The sequence below is a fragment of the Mustela nigripes genome, chromosome 7 (genome assembly GCF_022355385.1).
Source record: "Mustela nigripes isolate SB6536 chromosome 7, MUSNIG.SB6536, whole genome shotgun sequence".
Lineage (NCBI taxonomy): Eukaryota > Metazoa > Chordata > Mammalia > Carnivora > Mustelidae > Mustela > Mustela nigripes.
In genome coordinates, this window is record NC_081563.1 from 79,449,412 (window position 1) to 79,471,646 (window position 22,235).

Consider the following 22,235-nt stretch of genomic DNA (forward strand, 5'->3'; position numbering starts at 1 on the left):
ATTCTTTCCTTTGGTACTTGAAAATTACTGAGCCTCTTCTTTCTGGCACCCATGGGTTCTGATGGGAAATATGCCATCATTCAAGCTGTTTTCCTTTATAGGTAAGCTGTTGTTTCTCTCTCACTGCTTTTGAGATTTTTTTTTTTTTTTTTTTGGTCTTTATTTTTCAGAAGTTTGACTATGATGAGTCTCAGTAGGTTTCCTTGGGCTTATTCTCCTTGGGGTTTGCTTAGCTCATGCATCTCTAGATTCTTGTCTTTTGTCAAATCTACAAAGTTTTCAGCCATTTTTTCTCTGAGTACTTCTTCAGCTCCAACCTTCTTCCTCTTCTTCTGGGGCTGATGACAAGGAAGAATGTAAAGTCTTTTGTTGCGGTCCCACAGGCCCCTGAAGTCCATGCATTTTTTTACTTTCTGGGGGGAGGCTCTTTTCTCTGGGTTGGGCAGATTGGGTAGCATAGATTGTTCTGTCTTCCAGTCCACTGCTCTTTCTTCTATGCCCTTCATTCTGCTGTTGAGGTTTCTATTGTGGTTATTACATTTTTTAGTTCCCAAATTTCCATTTGGCTACCCTTGATATCTTCTGTTTCTTTGTTGAGACTTGGTTTTTTCATTGGTTTCACGTTCCTAATTGTTCGTTTAAGTATTTTTGTCATGACTGCTTTCAAACCCTCATCAGATAATTCTAACACCCGCTATGAGTGCTGGCATCTTCTCTCCTTCGGTTTGAGATCTTCCTGGCTCTTGGTATAATAGGCAATTTTCTATCTACACTTGGGCATTTTTGTATTATATAATGAGACTGGATCTTATTTAAACCTGTTTTAACTGGTTTTCCATGACACTGCTGTGGCAGGGGAAGGGCAGATGCTGCCTGCTTCCTGACAGGTGAAGGGAGAAGTCTACTCCCCACTCAGCCTCCATCAATACATGAGGCCAGCAGCTCCTCCTTACTGCTGGGCGGGGTCAGGAGTTTGGATTCCCTACAGGTTCTCTACTGACTCAGAGATAGAGGTGGTGTTGTTATCACTGGATGGTGAAACTCCTGACCCTCCACCAGGCCTCCTCAGACACAGAGCAGGAAGGGGGAAGGGAGTCTCACTCCAGCCAGTTGGGGGTGGGATTCCAGGGCCAGGTTCCATATGTGCGCTCCACTGACCCTGTGGGCAAGAGAGGGGCTGTGTTACTGTCCAGGGAGTGGGAGGAATGAAGGTCCCAGCTCCCTACCTGGCCTCCTCTGGCATCGCCTCAGATACAGGAAGGAGGACCACACTTTCTTACAGCCTAGAAGGATGGCAGCCCAGGCTCCCTGCTCAGCCTCTGCTGGCAGGGCCACCACTTGGCTGGAATAGAACAGTTTTTGCCTGAAAGTTTTGTCTTATGAGGTTGCTCTTTTCTTCATTCCCTGGCTAGAGAGCAGGTTTTTGTTGGGGCTTTTTTATGTATGCTCCTTTTGGAATTCCTGGGTTGCCAGCTTCCTTAGCTCCAAGTCTGGGATATATTTGGCAAAAAACAAAAAACAAACACAAGACAGCACTCACCGCCATGTATTTGTTCACATGCCAATGTCCCTAACCAGTCTGCCTTGTTCTATCCACCTTTCAGAGTCCTATGTTTGTTTTATATATAATTTCCCAGGGTTTTGTCATACTTCATTACAGAAATAGAGAGAAGTCTATCTATTCCATCTCCCCAAAAGGAGAAGTCCTGGGTTTCGTTTGTTTTTGACATCCAAAAGTTGAGACATAACATTCATAGTTTCTGCTACTAATTCCATAGTTGAAATGTTAGATCCTTGGTTGGGTCCTTGATAAATGGATTTCCTCTTGAGGTAGAAATGTGATTTAGCTCTTGTTTTTATTGGGGATGCTATGGAAGAATATTTGTGTCCTCTGATGATAACATCTTCAGGGGAATCTGGAATATGACAAAAAGTTTTTCTCTTTCTCCTCTCTAGAAGGAATTAAAATCCAGAATCTAGACTGGAGAGGTTACATGGCAAACATACAATAAACATTCAGTGAATGAATCAACAAATGAACAAATGCAGGACTAGCCAAAAATTAAAAGTACTAATGTCTCATACCTCTGTGTTTAGAGAAGCTTGTCAGGTTATGCTGTGGGTCTAGCTAAAGGAAATAGGTTCTTCACTTACAACAGAGATGAAATATTAATTAGTACAACTCTTCTGGAGAGCAATTTAGCAATACTTACTAGCTTCAGATCATTCAAAATGCAGTACTTTAATTTCCTTGAAAAATAAGAGTATGTTAAAGACATTATGCACACACAGATATCACATTTAATTTTACCACCACATAGTAGAACATCCTAACATGTTCTATAGTTCCTTGACAGACAAATGGATTGACATCCATGATCTATACATTCAGTGGAGTAACCTAAGCAGAGATCTTTCAGCCTCTGCCCCTGAGGAGTCCTCAATCCCTTGACAGCCCCTTCAGCCCCCACTGCAATGAGGAAGGGGCCCAGGCTCTCTAGCCAGAGTGAAGAATGGGTGACTCAGTGTTTAGTACTCTTCAGTGTCAGGCACTTACTAGACGCTTTCTACACTTTCTCTCACTTTGTTAATCCTCTTAACCTCTCTTATTGTGTGTGTGTGTGTGTGTGTGTATGAAACTAAATTTTAAGTTCATGGCTGGGGAGTAGCAGGTCTGGGAGTCTAACCGGGGTCTGCCTCAGTCCAAAATGTATGCTTATATAAGGCTGCCTCTCTTGGGTAGACTTACCTCCATTTTAGGGATAAGGAAACGAAAGTACAGAGCTGTTCCTGACACATTCTGAAAAATCCTTAAGGTGGGCTAAGAGAAGGCCAAGGTATTGTGTAGGAGAGAAGAGGTCAAGAGGGAGGGATTATGAGAAGAAGGTCTCTGCGTCTCTAGACACAGGCTCCTCCCACCAGGGACATTTGTTAAACAGGACCACAAAGGCCAGAATGAAATAACTACAGAGAAACTAGCTGTGGAGGAGGAAGGAGATCTCTGTCTTGTCTATTTAATGGGGGTGACTGCCTTCTGAGGATCTGCTTCTCTGCTCCCCAGCTGTCTCAGTCCCTTCCTAGCTGCCAACAGTATGAGGTTCTTCCAACTGTGAGCCCCTCATTAGATCCACCCAGAGGGGCAGCTCTGGATGAGGAAGGGCCAGTGCAAGATCCAAGGCTCTTGAGGGGCAAGAGAGAAAGAAGGCAATGGTTAACCACCTTCCTTCTTCCCTCCCACCCTCTTTCTTTCCTGCTTTCCTTTTCAAATGGCAGAACAAAGTGTTATTCCCAAAACGCCGGGGGAGACTGTACTTTTTGCTTGGGCCTGGGAGACTTTCAAAAATGCTACGTAATTAAATTTTCTGGCAAAGAAAAAACCATTGCCAGACTCCAGGAGAAAACACAGTATTTTCCTAAGCTAGACAATGCTATCATAATCTGAACATGGCCAAGGAAAAAAGGTCCAAAAAGTGATTTCATTCAAAAGAAAAAATGCATCAAAGGAGAAAGTGACTGATTACTGGGAATCTACCCCAGCCAAAAGGAACAGGGCACAGCCAGGAGGGTCATAGGGCCTGTGATAGGATAGGCACATGTAAACATCTGTATTAAACAAAACCTTTATGTGGGTGAAGACCCCGTGTGGACAAAATCAACTGCTCTTTATTTTGTTTCATCAGTTTTATTGGTCATATATCCAAGATTCATTATATAAATCTTTCAAAATAACTAGATATTACAAGAATAGTTTACAATTCAGCTCTGATTGCACAAATACTTGGACACAGGAAACCATTTTTACAAATACATATGCTTTCTTATAAGAATACTTTAATAAAGAAAATAAGTCTCTATGTGTCTTACAGCAAATCCTATGCAGTTTTTTTTCCCCATTCAACCATCATTTTGGGTATTCCATCCCGGCACACTATCACATCCAATAAACCAAATTACAATTTGCTGCTGCTTCTCAATTTCAACCATTATTGAGATTCGCACTGTTAAGAGTTTTTAGGCTTCTTTATCTAATCTTTCCTGATCTGAAAGAATTCACATATTTAAGCTAGAAGAGGTAATTTAAACACCATTCCTTCTAAATAGAGCTTGCAGCAATTGGTGCTTGGTGCTCTCACTCACTTAGGCAAGACCAGCTAGTAGCTTTATCCCCCGCTGCACCAAGGAGGAGGGATACAGTCCTTGTATTCCATATAGTTTCTAAACTTCAAAAACAAACCCTCAAAACAAGGGTTAAATACAAATATTAAGAAAGCTAAAACATTTGCTAATGATTAGAATAAAAAACACGTTTAACTTCAAGGTCTCTCCTAAGCTGAAGAAGACATAAAAGAAAGATGGTGGCAGTAGTTCTACAAAATATTGAAAATCATGTAGGTCAATGGTGTATTCCTTCCAAAGTGCCAGAAGATACAGAATTTAGATGCTAAGGCTTGCTGAACTCAGGATCTGGTATCCTTATACAGTGGCTTTAAAATAGCCTAATACTCCCTTGCCCAGGGAGTGGGGGGGGGGGGGGGGGGGGGGGTGGACAGATGGATGTGGATGGGGGACGGGGACACTTTGCAGAATACTGACAACGTTTACCTGAAGAGACAGGTTCCACCAGGGGAAACATTTGGCATTTATGCTATTCCTTCACTGTTACTGAGAAGTGTGTCCACTTGGCAAAGCTTGTCTTACTTTTCAGGTAGCCTGAATGAAAACCAAGAGACTAGCAGTATTCTACAGTTAAGTTCCTGAGTACTACGCTCCAATTATCCAATATTCTTAAGAGAATTCTTTAATCAAGCCCTTGTCCAGTAAGAGACTGAACAGTACGGGATGCTGCATATGTCCCATTTCTCTTACATTGCCCTTGATCCCTCTTTCTTACCCCAGTGTAATAAACTGCTACAGGTTTTTACCAAAATACTGTAGCAATAGTTGGAAATGAGTTATTTTGCATTACCAAAAGTGTTCGATCACATTGTAAAACGGGTCACATTTGCATGTAACTAGATGGCCAAACAGTGCCTACTGCAGTGATTTTGCAAATTCAGCATAGTCAATATATCCATCATTGTTCTTGTCATCGTCTCTCAGAACACCATCTATTAAGTTAATCAGTTCAGCTTCACTCATTGGTGGGGCCTGTTCATTCCCTTCCTACAAAATACAAATTAGACAATGATGAGTTGCACATTTTACTGGAAGTATTTAGCTAATGTCTAAAATGTCTGTGCTCACGTATCCAAAAGCTCCTTCAGTGTAGCATGTGGCTGCTTCTGAGAATCTACAACCATGCATCAGATAGAGTCAATTTACAGCAATCCAATTTAGATTTCTATTTGCAGTTAAAAAGAAAGATGCTGGGGCGCCTGGGTGGCTCAGTGGGTTAAGCCTCTGCCTTTGGCTCAGGTCATGATCTCATGGTCCTGGGATCCAGCCCTGCATCAGGCTCTCTGCTTGGCAGGGAGCTTTCTTCCATCCCACCCCACCTCCCTGCCTCTCTGCCTACTAGTGATCTCTGTCAGTCAAATGAATAAATAAAATCTTAAAAAAAAAAACAGAAAGATGCAATCAAAGCAGGCCCTTGCTTATTTGTTGTAATAATTACTTTTCATGCTTTCCTAATTACAAAAGTAATCCACATTTGCTGTAGAAACCTAGGTCTGGCTTACACAGAATTATGAGGTTCCTAATTCCCATAAACCCACAAACTCACAACCCAGGCTCTCCCAAGCGTCAGGTCTGGGCACAGCATGCCCTTGGAAAGTGCAAGCAGTCTGTCCTGGACAGCATCTTGGGGTCAGAACAAGAAGAGGAAGGTGCTGCTGACCAGGAGAACCTGTTACAATCTTTGAGGTGAAGCGCCTGGCCCGGCTCCAGAAGCAGATACAGCAGAGCACACTGTGCCGAGTGCGAAGCTAACACTGTTCACGTCCCTGGCAGACTCTTCCTTTGCCACCTCTCCTGTGGGCATTCTTTGCTCTCCTACAGCCACCACCAGCCTGGCCTGCCAGGACTGCTGAATCTCAGGTTCTCTTCCTGACGCAAGTCTCTCCCCACATCCATCAGTCTGCCTCCCTCAGCCAACGATCTTCCCATGACACCGCCATTCTGCCACACAGAGCCATTTGTGCTCCCCACAGCAAACCCAAATCTACTCTCCTGGCAGCCAACAGGAGCACACTCACATCCCCAGCTCTGCCTCTCCTCCTCTCTATACACTGCAGTGCGGCAGAGCGGGACAGACACTAGACCTAGAGATGTAACGTCTTGATTTTAGTTCCTTCACCTCTAAACTGGGGAATAACAGTGCCCGCCCTGCCGACTCACAGGCTGTTGCAAAGATCAAACGAGTTCTCTAACCCACTTGAAAGTGCTCTGTAAATGGCTTTGTGTGGAGAACTGTGTAATATCACACAAACCCTCAATTACTGCTGAGTCCCTTGACCCCTTGGGCCCCTGGTTCACCACTTTCTCAAATAAAACAACTTTTCCCCTCCTCTGCATTTTAATGTGGTCTGCCTTTCAGGAGCTGGTTCTCAAACTCTGGGGTGCAGCAGAAATGCCTGTAGCCCTTGTCAGAGATACAAGGCCCTGGGGCTTCTGCCTCCGTAGGACACCCTTTGCGCAAAAGGGCTCCGAACAGGAAGAGGCAAAATGGAGTGGTGAGCAGAAAAAGGAGATGTAGCAATACTGTTGTACAAGGACAGCACAGGTCATCAAGACTGGGGACTGAACTGCTGGGGCAGGGAAGAGGGGAAAGAGGCTTTCCAAGATGCTGTCCACTGAGTCACGGCTGACCTACCTCCTTATGAACGTGAGTGATGGCTGTGGAGAGTTCTAGGCCATCAAGCAAATTATTGCCGTCATAATCATGCATTTTGAAATAATGGAGCTGCAGTTCTTGTGGGGACATCTCTGCTTCTGGTTTGTTGATGACACCTTCTAGATGCTCCATGATATGCCTAAAAACCAACAGTTAGATTCAGACCACTTGGAAACAACCCTGGGATCATGCCAAAACCTTAAGGACTGAAAAGTTCAAGATCCTAAAGCTCACCATTCCCAGAAAAACAAACAGAAAGAGTGGCAGAGCACACTCAAGGATGATAGACACAGGCAAGGCCATGAAAGGAGCAGGGAAAAAGTCAAACAGGTCCCCTGTTAAGCTGGCAAAATTACAGGTGTTTTTCCTTCTTTATTGTTTATAATGCTGCATTAACACTTTGGGGGCTAGCAATTAAAAAAATGGTTTTGAGCCAATTTAAGGATAACAAATAATGTATGAGGCTAACAGGCCCAGGACAAAAGTTGCAACAAATAATTCAATATTTAAATGTGCCAATGAAAAAAGAAAAACGTCTGGTCAGTCAAGAAACCTTAGTTCTGTCCTGGGTTCTGCCACTACTACTTGTGTGTACGTGTGTGAGAATGTGTGTGCACATGTGAGTGTGAATGTGCATGTGTGTGTTGGGCGGTTGTCTATATGTCTGTCTGTGGTGAGAGAGAGACAGAATAAATTCAGACAAGTCGTTTATCCCATCTGGGCCTCAAGATCCTCCACGTGTGAAACAATGGTGGAAAAAAACTGCCTGATTTACAGATGGCTATCGTTCTATGGAGTTCTATGGAGTATCGGTCTTGAAAAATGTCAAGGAGTTGTACAAATAACAGAGGGAAGTGTGGATAGAGGGAACCATCGCAGCTGGGTACAGGCTGCTGCTGCAGAGGGGAGGCCCTGTGACCCCAGCCCTGGCTGAATACGTACTCTTGGTCGTGCACTGTATGCTTATCCAGGCCCACGCTGCCAGGATGGGAGAAGCTGGCCCCAGGTTCCTCAGCCCTGGAACCTGGAGCACAAAAGGCCCAGAGCAGGCCGCACAGGAAGGGGGTTCTGAGCAGCCGCAGAGATCTCATGGTCGCCAGTACCTGGGAGGCGGGGAACACAGAAGGTCCATGTGAAAACACCAGAGCTAAGGTTCTTTCAAAAACGTGACACAGTGTGCTTCTGGGGAAGGAACTCAGTGAATGGAACAAGACAAAAGAGAACACATCCAACTGGGCCCAAGGCCAGCTATGCCACTAGACTGTGGGATGACCTTGGGCACTCCAAGTCCCCAGCATTCAAGTAGGGGGTGGGAGGGCCCCATGACATTTCCTAAAGTTCCTTCAGAATGCCAAGCAACTCATGAGAGCTTAAAGGGATCTGAAGATTATTCCTGCCTGTAAGAAGCTTACAATTTGGTAAAATGTTTCCAATGGAGAACACTAAAAAAGGCACAAAGTGAGGTGTCCTAAAGAAAAAAAAAACTGAAAGTTTAGAGGAAGAAATTTCCTCTGGGTAAGAAATTTCCTCTGGGTAAGGGAAAGATCAAGGAAGGCTGATGGACCTGGGGATACTTTCGGGCCTGGACAGATGAGTACACATTGGACGTGCAGGGACTGAAGGCCTAAGGCAATGGTTTGAGCGAGAAGCAGGTCAGAAAAGTGGGAAAGAAACTCCAAGTGGTTCAGTTGGGGGAAGCCTAGAGGGTATGAAGCAGGCAGAGCAGTGGACAAAGGACACAAAGATTGACCAGGCCATAATGGATATGGCTTCACATGCTAGGCCAAGGAGGCTGGAGGATGAATGCGGAGCCACAGAGGATTTGTGAGTGGGAGAGCAGACAGAGCTAGGTTTCAGAATGGCTCACCCAGTGGCACAGTGCGGGGAAGGTAATTAGTGGAGCAAGACCGGGGTAGGAATGTGGTAGTTAAGGTAAGCAATGAGGCAGGTCATACGATGAGGTAGGTCACATGAAGGCCTGCACTTAGGGACATAGAGCAAAGGCTATTAAACCCTGCCTCATTCATCTCCCACGACTGCAACAGATGCAGTCCAACCATTGTGGAAGAACGCTGGAAAGAAGAATTACATAGACATTAGGAGGCCATCAAGTACCCATGGAGTTTGGAGAGACCTGGAACTATGGTCAGTAAGACATAGTCAGCGCCCCTGCAAGCTCCTGAGGGCAGGAGTGCTTTATTCCCAGGATTCCCCACCAAGGCTCAAGCAGGCCTCAACTAACTCTGTGTTAAACTGAAATTCCCAGTCCTTCCGGAGACTTACAGACTGACTTCAAAAAGGAAGGTGAAGGACAGCCAAGAGACCTCCCACCAACACAAAGACTACACATTCACCTCCCAAAAGGTAGTGCAGATACTGCTAGTAACAAGGCCAGTGATTTCTAATGGGCCAACTATAGCCACCACCCCAAACTGACAGCAGTAGAGGGAAAGCTTAAGGTAGGAATCATTCCCTTGCACCCACCTCACACAGAGCTGACTCCAAAGCTGCTGATACCTCTGCTCCCTGCACCTGCCGCTGAGAAGTAGCTGTATTGCACCCATCCCAAAAGGTGCAATTCTCTGGGAGAATGTCATCCCTACAACGTTCGGGAAGTTTCCCAAACCCATTTTGCCTATCAGCAGTATCCCCTCCCATAGTCCCCCTCCCTAATGGAACAACCATCACTGGGATATAACTTCCAGAAGGCCAAAAAGCAGCATCTAATCTTACTACCATATAGAGATGTCATAATGCAATGTCAAACTTAACAATAAGAAAAGATTTTTAATATACTTTAAATAAAAAAGAGCAGACTGCTGAAGTCGGAAAAGAATAATTTTGTAAGCAGAAAAGTATATGCATATTTCATACATAAAACAATGACTAGAGGCACCTGAGTGGCTCAGTGGGTTAAAGCCTCTGCCTTCGGCTCAGGTCATGATCCTGGGGTCCTGGGATCGAGCCCCGCATCGGGCTCTCTGCTCAGCAGGGAGCCTGCTTCCTCCACTCTCTCTCTCTGCCTGCCTCTCTGCCTACTTATGATCTTGGTCTGTCAAATAAATAAATAAAATCTTTTTAAAAAAAATGACTAAAAACTGTTGAATATTATTTTCTGAATTACAAGATGTGATTCTAATTTTTCTACTTACTTTTCTATGAATTCTGAAGTTTCTACTAAAAACATGTTTTCTTTACAAATATGTATTTAATGTTATTTACCCCCCATACTTTTGTTCCAATGTGTATGGATGGAATAAAAAAGGGAGCTTTCATTTAATTTTCATCTCTAGAAAATAATTCAGTAACAGAAACTACATTTCCAGTTTTATCAAATAAAACTGTCCAGACCCTGACAAGGCCACTGCCACTGTACCTAGTACCTGAAAACAAGGTCTCAAGTTACTCCTCGCAGTGACTGCCTAGGCCAGCACAGAACAGCTTGGTCTAACCACGTGTCTGGAAGTTCTGGGACAGGAGAGACCAAAGAGAGAAGCCAGTTCCTCCCAAACCCCATAGACTCATGCACAGTAGGCATCTCTTTCTCCAGCAAGCCTTCTTCAATTCTGAGTCTGGCTTAGGCATTTTTCCCATATGCTTCCCAGTGCCTCCCTTCAGAAGGGTCCTGTCTGACAACTGTTGTGAATGAGACCCTGAAAACTGCCTGATTACTTGTAAGTGCTCCTTGTTGGACTGAGCTCTATGAGGGCAAGGACTGAATCCACATTCCCAGCATCAGGCACAGTGCTTGGCAAAAAGGCTGGTAGTTCTCAGCCTGTGTGCCATGGTCCTTAAGGGCTGGAAGGATTCCCACCTTCACAGATATGCTGCCAAGTTTTGATATCAATGTAACCGAGCATAAAGAGCATAAAACCTTTTTTATGGGAGATCTCTGTCAGACAGTTGGGTGATCAATGAACTCATAGCACCTAAAACCATATATAGGTTAAAACCTATAATTCCTATAACCATATGGTTGGAGGCTTCATGTATCAAATTGTGTGTGTGTGTGTGTGTGTGTGTGTGTGTGTAGGAAGGACAGGTTCTATTTAAATAACACCGAAAAGCAACCAAGTGATAAGTAATATAATAACTATGGGTCCACATTATCCCTTCTTCAAGGGAAGCAGAAGAAAGGCCAAGAACCACTGGTTTTGAACATGCCCATTTTGGTTCACTGTAGCAGATTTCTAACAGAACACAAGAAAAACCCAGTCTACACCCAATCTACAAGCACGGAGGAGAAACTCTCCCTCCAAGTGCTACAACAAAAACAGGGAATCTGTCACCTAACAAATTAAACTGTCACATTCCAAAAGAAACAGAAGCAATTCCCTTTTGTCTGAAGAACATGTTGCATCACCCATACTCCAATGACTTAGTTCAAGACCATGAGCAAACAGCCTGGTAGATAAGCCCCAGCAGTTCCCAGGCTCACTGCCTTCTCTGAGAAATTATAAAGACCACAAATTATTTTATATGTATATATACACATGTATATATGTATATATATAATATAAATATAATTGAGACATTATAAAGGCCAAATTATTTTTTAAAAAGGATTTGGGGGGGCCGGGTAATCCACAGGAGAGACTTCTGAAAGCCACTTCAGAGCCCAAACCATATTTGAGACATCCCTCACAAGGAAGAGCCTCAGTCCTGGGAGGAGAGTGCCAGGCCATGCTCAGTGGTGGGTCTTTTGCAGTGCCTGAAGTGTAACAGGGCTCCCCTTGCTGATCCAGCAGCCTGTTCCAGGCTCGGAGCCTTTGCTCCCACTGTTCATTAATCTATCCTCCCTCTCCCTTCCAGGCCCTGTTCACAAGTCGTCTGGGGATTCTTCCAGCCACACCAGTCATTCTCTCCTCCCACCTTAGTCAGCAGCCTCTCAGACACACAGTCACAAACTGTTCTCTTTCCCTCCCTCTATGAGGGCCAGGAGCCTATCTTATCTGTCTCTCCCTTACTCTAACACAACGAGCTAAACTGCCCCCAGAATAGCACACCTTCAGATCTGATTAAGGGCACTGGCTTCTGGCACCCAGATGTGTTGTTCCCTATCACAGATCTGGCCCAAGTTGGAAAAATAACTTCCTTTTGGAGCCCTCCCACTAGGGCTGGCCTGGCCAGCATGGCCCACCATCTCGTTCCATTGTGTCATTTGCCCTATCAGCATGTAAGTGTTTGAGCCGGCCTTCCTCCCATCAAGACTGCAGCAGCTATTAGCAGATTTTCTCTCACGCCAGTGGCCCTCAATTAATTCAAACTCAAAGCAACCACACTCACCAATATCCAGACATCCTGTACCCAAAATCAGTGTCAAAGAAAAACTCTGAACAATACTTCCCATTTACCACCGCTTTGGTCCTGGACTGAAGGCAACAATAGAACATTCCTAGGCCAAAGAAATTGCTACATGGCTTGGAGGGCAGAGGGGAGTTGAAAACTGGTTCTGAAAAGCAGGGCATTCAATAACTTGATCTACATATGTTTATCTGGGGAGCCCATGAAGCGGCCAAGCTTCATTTATGCATTCAACCAACACACTCTTTACTAACAGCCTGGTGCCACACAAGGTACGGAGGGCAGAACATTGACCCAGATGGACCCTGTCACAAGGATTACAGCCTGGTGGAAAAGAGAGCAGTAAACAGACACCTGCGGAGTACCACAAGAAACCCCAGCCTACACCTGGAGTTACACATGAAGGACAAGAAGGATGTTTTCTACTAAAATGTAGTACTTCAGGCAGAACGAAAACAATGTAACCAACATCTGAGCCTCTAAGAAACTTGGTCCAATTCAGGAACTAAACAAGGCTCTATAAGGTTGAAGACACAGTAGAGGCAGATGGAAGGATATGATTAGCTTGTCTGAATAATTCTGCAGGCTGGCCGGGAACTGAAATCTGGTACTCTAGGATACGCAGGAACTATACCTGGTCCATTTGATAAGGAGGTTTGTGTGGCCAGAGGAACGAATCCAATGGAGCAGAGTGGGGAAGAGAACTAGAGTAAGGCAAAAAGAGGAAAGAGTTCATGAACAGCCTATATAAGCTCTGTTTTAGCGCCTGGAAGAACAATGAGAATCCTCTGAAGGACGGAAAGGGAATGGGGGAAGGCGTCTGGTGCCACGACCAGTTCTGTGTTTTAAGATCTCGCTCTGGCTTTCCAGTACATTACAAATACAGGGGTTCAAGAGGCGCTGGGAACAAGTCAGGAGGGCGCTGAGGTAGTCCAGGGGCAATGGGGGCCTGAGCTAGCTGCAGCAGGGAGGCTGTGGACCAGGGGCGAAGTGGAAATACCTGAGAGTTGTTCGATGGATTCGACTGAGGGGGTAAAGGGGTGTCGCGCGGGAGGGGAGAATGACGCCCAGGATTCTGGCTTGGGCGCCGGCTGCAAGGGGATACAAGAGGAGGTCCGCTCCCCCTGCCTTCCACTCGCCCCGTCCGGGACCCATTTGTCTCCATCCCCCAGATGGGATACCGGCTGGCGACAGAGATTAACGCCCCAGGCCTCCGTGCAGGTCGTCCGAGAAGGCAGGGACTTCTTGGCCCCAGCCGGACCCATCTGACTTCGAAGCCGCCGGCGGCCTCTGTTCCAGCAGAGTCTCTTCTCCCAGCCCGCTGAGCTTCCTGAGGCAGCGACCCCCACCCAGGCCGCTGCCGTCCCCCGACAGGAGCCCCGGGGCCCCGAGCCGGGAAGAGGGGCGCCGGGATCCCGCCCCACTGCGGACCCCCTGAGTGCTGCCCCACAGACCTCATTACCTAGGTTGGGGTCACGTGCCTCAGAGGCCGAAGCCCGGGTCCCAGGTGTTACAGGGTTCACTCACCCTCACTGCCCAGTTTCCAGTTCTCCTTAGACGCGAAGACTTCCAGCATGAACCTCGCCAGCCCCCGTCCCCGGAACGCTTTACTTGGCCCCGCCCCCGGCCTGACTCTCTGGGCGCACGCGCGCTCCCTTCTGCCCGCCCATTGGCGCCAGAGAGCCCCGCCTCTTCCCGGCGCCCGGCGGTGTGGACCGCTGTGATGATTCCACGTGTAAAGGGCTCAAGGCCATCAAGGGCCAGGCAGAAGCAGTTCCTTTGCTTGCCTTCTCTAGGGCGACAGTCGGCTTGGGTCCGGATTGGGCTACCTGCACCGATAGGGTGTCAGCGGTTGCTGGGAATGTAGGAATGTAGTCCGGCGTGGGACGGATAATGGTTAATGCGGGTGGGTCAGACGCTACAGCTGGCTTCCAGTCTGCCTCCACCTTTACAGGTTCCTTGGTACCTCCCAGGCAGGCAGGTTGGGAAGAGAGACATAGGAATTCTAATTCTTCTTCTGATGAAACGCCTAGAAGAGGTTGGAGCCAGCCACGGATCCTGCGATTCCAAGACTGGCCTGCTTCCAGCCTGCTTGTTGTTTTCCACAAGCTGTATATCTGCAGTACCTTTCACTGGTATTATAGGAGTCCCGCCAAGATTTTATGGGCAGCCCAGTTCAAATACCACCTAACTTGTGCAGTTTGTGGAATCACCTGCTATCTTAGTAGAAGACAAAGCACTTCAAGAAAAAAACAGGGCGCCTGGGTGGCTCAGTGGGTTAAGCCTCTGACTTCGGTTGGGGTCATGATCTCAGGGTCCTCGGATCGACCCCGACATCGGGTTTTCTGCCCAGCAGGGAGCCTGCTTCCCTTCCTCTCTCTGCCTATCTCTATGCTTACTTGTGATCTCTGTCAAATAAATGAATAAAATGTTAAAAGAAGAAAACCTTAAAAAAAAAAAAAAAGAAAGAAAGAAACAGATGCAAGCCCCACGCGCCGTAATGCTGCTTTTACAACTTTCTCCTATACCAGACTCTTGTTCCATGAAGATCTACTGACCAGATGGGTAAATGAATGTGGGACTGTCATTTTTAAAATCCCCTATCCCACTTGTGTTCATAAAGATACATACTCATCTTTCATGTGATGCTGGATCCAGAAAGGGAGAGACTGGGAGAGAAAGAAAGAGGTTAAGTAGATGATCCCGGAACACTCCTTGCATTCTGCTTTAGGACATCAGTGCCTTGAAAGTTGGCCAAGGTAACTGCCATTGACAATGACTCCTCATTCCTTCTCCCATCTTCATCTGAGACTGAAATCTGTCAGCCCTCTCCCAGAGAAAAAGCCCAGGATCTCAAAGTCCCTGAAGAAATCCTGTTAATTCAAGGCCCCGTTCTTTCCTTACTCTGAACTTGTTTGACCTAGTTCATTCTTCAGCCCTGCACCTGCCATCCATCCGTTCTTCCATTTGCTCATTTATTCATTGATTGAGTAACATTTCTTGAGTACTTCTTATGTACTGGACACTGTGCTAAAAGCAAACAGATAGACAAATAAGACATGGTCTTGAGCTCTGATTCTGTTTGCCCAATGCTTCCACTTTTTCTGTGGATCTTAACCTCTATCGTGTCTCTTGAATTACAAACTGCTCCCTCTCTAATAGACAATTCCCATCATCATCATACAAGCTAGCTCTCATTTCCTCTGCACATGCTACTGAAACAACTAACTCCATGCAAATTCAGTGGTCCCTTCTCTGTTCTCTGTTTTGACTTGCCCTCTCAGTACTATTCGACACAGTCATCCACTCCCACTTTGAGACACTTCTTCTCTTGTTTTCTGACATCAGGCACTCTTAGCCCTCCTACCTCATGGCTATTCTTTCTCGGGTTCTTTTCACTAGCTTATCTTCTGCTCAATCTATTGATACCAAAGGGCCCAGGGATGGTTCTATCCTGAGTCCCCTTTTCTATCTACCCACTCTCCTTATATGATTTCATCTAGTCCTATGGATTTAGGTACCATTTATAAGCAGGTGACTTCAAATTTTTCTTTACTGATGATCTCTCCCTATAATTCCTAATTCTTCAAAAAAACTTGCACACTTGACATCTTTACATGAATGTCTAACTGGCATCTCAAAACTTAACTTGGCCTCCTGCCAAATTAATTTTCATCTCCAAACATGTACCTTTCTGTTTTGTCCACATTAGTAAATATCACTGCCATCCATTTAGTTGTTTAAGCCAAAATTCTAGGAGTTACTCTTGTTTTCCCCAGCTCTACTGACTGGTCAAGTCCCACAACCTGGAACCTCACTGGTTTGAGATAATTTTCTTTGTACACCCAAGCTGAAGCCAGCACGAGTGGAAACAGGGAAGAAGCTGCTTTATCAGAAGATAAGCTTGAGGGTCACCTGGGTGGCTCAGTGGGTTGGTTAAAGCCTCTGCTTTCGGCTCAGGTCCTGATCCCAGAGTCCTAGGATCGGGCCCTGCATCATCGGGCTCTCTGCTCAGCAGGGAGCCTGCTTCCTCCTCTCTCTGCCTGCCTCTCTGCCTACTTGTGATCTCTGTCAAATAAATAAATAAAATCTTTAAAAAAAAAGATTTTATTTATTTATAAATAAATATAAGGTAGCAAAAACAGACTTGAAGTGGTGTCTCTCTCTGCTGCTGTTTTTAATTCTCAACTGTAAGCACACGAAAAAGCAGCCCCTCGAAGACTTAAATAGTCTAATGCCTGGTTTGCTGGTTTTGCAAAAAAAAAAAACCACTCGAGGTATACACAAGAAACTGATAAAAGAGACCAGAAGTGACAATAAGACCTTGATTTGATTTGTTTTGATTTTCTTTTTTAATCAAGAGAAGTGTTACCTGTTTGGGGAAAAAAATTTTAAATCTTTAATTAGAAAGCTACTTAAAAATTATGCAAGTTATTTAATTGTGATTACTTATGCATGGAATTGACCAGAAGCCTAACAAATGATTGTGGGAATCATTTGTGCCCCTAAAATCTCAAGCGTGGTCAACATTCCTCTGTTACTATTTAACCCTTAGGGCAATCCCTAGATTCCTGAATTCCTTCCAACAGGGAGTAGGACTCAAACACTGTGCATTTTGCACAACCCAAGGACAGAAGTGAGGGGCCACCAGATTCCCCAACGAAAAATTTGATGTACTGCCACAGAAGAAATCCCTTGCTCTAGCTGTCTAGCATGGATGGAGGTGGGTTACTGAAAGGGCTATTTTCTGCTTTTCATTCTTTCCACCCCCCCCAAGAAGGGAACTTTGTTTGTTCACATTGTGCATTGGGAGCATTTTGATACATTTTATTTTGTACTGTTATAGAGGAAGGAGACACTCCCGTTTTCCTTTACTCAGAAACAGGATACCTCTGACACCAGGTATGTAGATTTTCTCCCCACACCAAGCAATTCTCTGCAACACCAGCTGAGTGTACCATAATGCCATTCAATTCTGACACTAACTGGACTTGGTGCAGACCCCACAGTTTAAGGGCTCAGTCCCATAAGATTGCTCCCCACTTCCGATGACAGTCATAAGTAGTAGGTCCCCAGGTTACCTACAAGGTCTGTCCGACTTGGCTACAAACTGGAGGTTCCCACAACCCCCTCCTCGGACTTGATCATTTGCTAGAGTAGTTTCCAGAACTCAGGGAAATGTTTACTTGCGTTTGCCAGTTTATTTTATCATAAAAGATACAGATGAATAGTCAGATTTGGTAATACAGAGGGTGAGGTCTGGAAGGGTCTCAAGTACAGGAGCTCCTCTCCCTGTTGAGTAGGTGTGTCTGGCTCCTTTGACTCAATATCATTTTGAGATTCATCTATAGTGTGTGTAGTTTTAGATCATTCTCTTTTCTGTACGCTTATTTTATTCTACTGTTTATGCACATCTGGGTTTGAGGCTATTACAAATACCACTGATTTGAATGTTGTAGAACGTTTCTTTTATCGCACGTCTGTTCACTTCTCCGTCAGGTGTCTACCTTGGAATAGAAATTGCTGGCAGTTGGGAACACAGATGTTCGGCGTTATCAGATACCGCCAAACGTTTTCCCAAGTGGCTGTGACGATTTATACACCAGCAAGAGCATGGGATAGTTCTGTTGTTCCCTATTCTCCCGACACTTGGTACTGTCTTTTGCACTTTAGTGGAGAACTTAACCATTAGCTTGAGTCATCAGGCCACGAGCAACCACATTTGGACCTGAAAGAGGGGCCTGCACCCCAGAGAACCTGGACTCCATGCTGTCTGTGGGAGCTGGGTCAAACTTCAGGATTATCTCCTTTATGGAGGAATGAGTATGTCCCATGTAAAATGTGCATATGGGAAAGAGGCGTGTGAGTGGGTTATAGGAAACCAAAGAGAGCTGCATCATGCTGACTCTGGTGACTTATACTGGGTGGTACCCCGTCTCAATTGTCCACCCTCTTCCTCCTGTCAGTCTCTACAATAAAGGTTAAAAAGTGTTCAATACTCACTTTTCCGTCTTTTTGGCAGCTAGACAGCCACGTGACACAGTTCTGGCAGTGAGACTCAGGGAAACTTGGGAAATCTTCTGCAGTTCTGATAAAAGAGCTAAGTGACTGGTGCAGGCCTTTCCCCGTCTTCCAGCCCCGAGTGGGGATGTACCCCCTCAGCAGTCATCCTCATCTGTTGGAGGATGTCAGGGAGAATTTCAGAAAGGCTACCTCTGGGGCTGCTGAATCAGCACCAGCGGCTGCTGCCACCAGATATCCTATTAAGCGGGGAGAACTCCTATTTGCTTAAGCTACTGTAAGACTGTCACTTGCATTCCAAAGGGATACAGAGGCCAAGCAAGATGTGGCCTCAACGGAATTGATCAAGGTGGAGGTCGCTGGGGGCTCAGGGAACAGCTAATGTGGAGGGCTGCTCAGCAGCAGCTGCCTGCCACTTCCCCCGGCTTGTGCACTCTCACTCTCTCTCTCTGACAAATTAGGAAAAGCTTTTAAAAAAAAAAATCTTATATTTGAAAAAATAATCAATCGATCGATCCCCTCTCTCAGTCACCAGCTCTTCCTCCTGTGGCTAGCTGCTATTAGTGACCATATCAGGGCAGAGTCGGGGGAGGACTGGAGAGTGGTGGGGGTAAGGAAGTTCCTACCCGACTGGTACAGAAAGCTGGCTCTTCCTCCCCGTATCCATTTGATGCTGATTCAGTCAGGGTGCTTCTGTGTGGCTTCCCAGCTGGGTCCCTCACGACAGTCTCCTTGACACCTCTCTTTCAAAAAGCTCCTGGTCCTCTCTCAGTATCTGCTTTCCTTAGCATCCCAGCAAACACCCTTTTGTGCAGGATCCCTTTAAAGATGATCCCTAACTGGTTCAAGGGCTCCTGCCTTGAGAGCATGAGAGCGCAGGGCAGTGTCCCTACATTCCCCACGTGTTTTCTAGGAGATGACAAGCCCCTCGGAGCCCAATATGGGATCTGAACAATGAGAAACAGTACTGAGGGTGACCTCTAGGGTCTAAGAGCATCCTTAAGGAGTCCCCAGTCCCCAACATAGTTCAGCAAAAGGAGGCAAGGATTCCCAAGCACTCCCAGGGGTCAGGTGTAACAGCAAAGTAAACCAGGTGAGAGCTTGGGACAGGGATAAGGACAATGCAAAGTACATCCCACTTGACAATAAGAGGCCATGGCAAGGCTCCTGACATTAGTGGTACATGCAGAAAGCACAGGGGTGACTGTCCTGGGCATACTTGTCTTCAGAGCCATACCTCTGTCTTTTTGTGTTTTGCATCACAAGGGGGCTAGCCCAGCAAACAGCATTTCCTAGCCTCTCAGGTCAGTTGCCTTCTGCTGGCTCCGCTAATAGAGGACACCAGGAAGGGAACTGAGGATGGAAGGGAGAAAGAAGCTCCTTCCACTGGCAATAAGCCCCAGTGACCTCACCTTCATTGATTTCCCCATCCTAATTCCCAAGGTCCCGTATGTTCTTAGTCAATGCCTCAGGTTCCTCATGAAGGGCGCGATGGGTTTATAAATTCATCTTAGGTTGTGATATTGGTTCCCACAGTATCAGACACGGCATCTGGATTTTAGCTGCTTCTCAGAGAAAAGAGACTTTTTTAAAGACAGTCCTAGAGGCTCTGACTGTGGTTTGAGCTAAGAATTTAAAATTCTGGGTTTGTGACTTTTTTCAATTTAACTTTTTTTTTTTTTTTTTAAAGCAGGCCCCATGCCTGAATTCATGGGGCTTGAATTCATGATCCTGAGAACAAGAGTCACATGTTCTACCGACTGAGCCAGTCAGGTGCCCCCAATTTTTTTAAAGCTCTCTTATACTTAAAGTCACAAGAACCAGCCAGCCTATCTTACACTCTTTGTGTTCCTCATTCCATCACCATGACCCATCACTGTTCCCAAGAAGCACGAGTACCTCCGAGAGCACACGCAGACGTTCCAAGGGGTGCCCAGGCACAAGTAGTTCTAGAGATTACTTTCTAGGCCCTCTGTTTTCATACACGCATTCTTTGCTAAAATTGACCTACCTGACAAGGACCTAACTTAGAATCTGAAGCCACCTCGCTTTTCCAGCATCCCCTTTGGTGACCACGATCCCTTCCCCACTTTGAACAATGAAATGCGCCCTGCATTGTACCCAGATGCACTATCCCAGGCTACACAAAGCTCAGGATAACCACAAAAGGGGCCGTTCAAACTACTGATGCGACTAAAATCTGCTTTAATTAATGCACTGGGGTAGGGCTTCATCTTTCTCCTTTTATTCCTTTTTCTGATAAGAGTGAAACACCGTGGAGTTCTGGCTTCTGTTGGATGTTCTGAATTCAGGCATACCATACATGGGGGTGGTGGAGATGATGGCCATCCGGATTTAATGACTTCGCTTCTTCCATCCCTGACTATTATCAAAAAACTCACAGCTGCTGGTGAAAAGTCCAACGACTGTTGATTTCTTAAACATCTTAGTAGATATACCTTCCCCCATGGGTATATATAATGATATAGCATTACAATGGTAATGTCAAACACATTACCATTTCTTTTTTTAAAATATATTTTATTTATTTATTTGACAGACAGAGATCACAAGTAAGCAGAGAGGCAGGCAGAGAGAGAGAGGGGAAAGCAGGCTCCCGCTGAGCAGAGAGCCCGATGCAGGGCTCCATTCCAGGACCATGGATCATGACCCAAGCCGAAGGCAGAGGCTTCAACCCACTGAGCCACCCAGGCGCCCCTCTTCCTGCATTTTGTAATTTTAGATGATGAGCTCATCTTTAGTGGTTTTGTATATGGGAATCCTGCATGGCTTGGATGGAGGGGGTGTTTCTTCAGAGAGATTTTATGTTTGCTTCTGTCTGTTGAGTATCCATTTTTAAAGTTAATTTTTCAATCCGCAGGCCCCCAGTTTCTATAGGCAGTGTAAAACTGAATTCTAGACCTAAATAAGAGCATCCTGGTACTATAAGTTCTCAGGAGAACATTTTTTCCCCCAAGCAAGAGGCTGGGATAAGAGATAAAACTTCACTGTTTCTCTGTGCGTTTCTGCACATTTCATTTTTGGTTCTTATTTTCACCGAAGGTATAACCCTTTGAGAGTCCTGGTTTTATGCAGAAGTGTCAAGTCTCTTTACTTTTGTTAATCCAAGGTCTCCTCTTCTGTTGCTATAGGTCCGTTCAAAATTGCCTTGGTTCTGAAGACTCATAAAGTCCTGGGGTTGGAGGTGCTCCAAATCAACTCATCCAACATTCCCTCTACCCCTCTCCTCAACTGAGCTCCCTCTTAATTTTTGACCACTGAGAATGTTCCCTACCTTCTGTGAGCTTAGCTCTCCAATCAACTAAAAGTTGAATTAAAAAAAAAAGTTTTATTTATTTTACCATGATTTCAAGATGTTTTCAAAGAAAGAGACCATGAATGGAATATATTCATATATAAATGTAGTATGAATGGTAGGAAAAGGCAATTCACAAACCTTTTCCTGACTTCTCTCCCATCTTTTCCCCCCAACCTCCACCATTCTGTTTTGTTCTTCTCTAAGCAACATTAACAGTTGTTTTCCCTTCTCTACGCAACACCTAACCACAGTTTTTATTAGTTTTAAGATTTTACTTATTTGACGGAGACACAGCGAGAGAGGGAACACAAGCAGGGAGAGTGGGAGAGGGAGAAGCAGGCTTCCCGCCCAGCAGGCAGCCCAACGCAAGACTCGATCCCAGGACCCCAGGATCACGACCCGAGCCAAAGGCAGATGCTTAACAACGGAGCCACCCAGGCATCCTTAACCACAGTTTAAAAAAAAAAAAATTTTTTTTTTATTTGACAGAGAGAGATCACAAGTAGGCAGAGAGGCGGGCAGAGAGAGAGGGGGAAGTAGGATCCCCACTGAGCAGAGATGTGGGGCTCCATCCCAGGACCCTAAGATCATGACCCAAGCCAAAGGCAGAGGCTTAACCCACTGAGCCACCCAGGTGCCACTCTAACCACAGTTTTAATAACAGTAACTGAAGGGACAGATGAGTGAATCAGTTTAACAATTCATTCACTTATCCATCAGTGACACCTACTGGTGTCTGTATCTCGAATGCTGATTTTT

At 45.5% G+C, this 22,235-nt stretch overlaps 1 protein-coding gene across 1 annotated transcript; it reads right to left on the reverse strand.

The window, feature by feature from the left end:
* Positions 1–3,662: 3,662 nt before the first annotated feature.
* Positions 3,663–13,688, reverse strand: MCFD2 (multiple coagulation factor deficiency 2, ER cargo receptor complex subunit). Its single transcript, XM_059406247.1, has 4 exons — positions 13,599–13,688; positions 7,775–7,935; positions 6,812–6,971; positions 3,663–5,163 (listed from the first exon to the last, which is right to left on the reverse strand). Exons 2-4 carry the CDS (start codon positions 7,921–7,923, stop codon positions 5,032–5,034), a joined length of 441 nt encoding a protein of 146 aa, XP_059262230.1. The 5' UTR covers positions 7,924–7,935; positions 13,599–13,688; the 3' UTR covers positions 3,663–5,031.
* Positions 13,689–22,235: the final 8,547 nt, after the last annotated feature.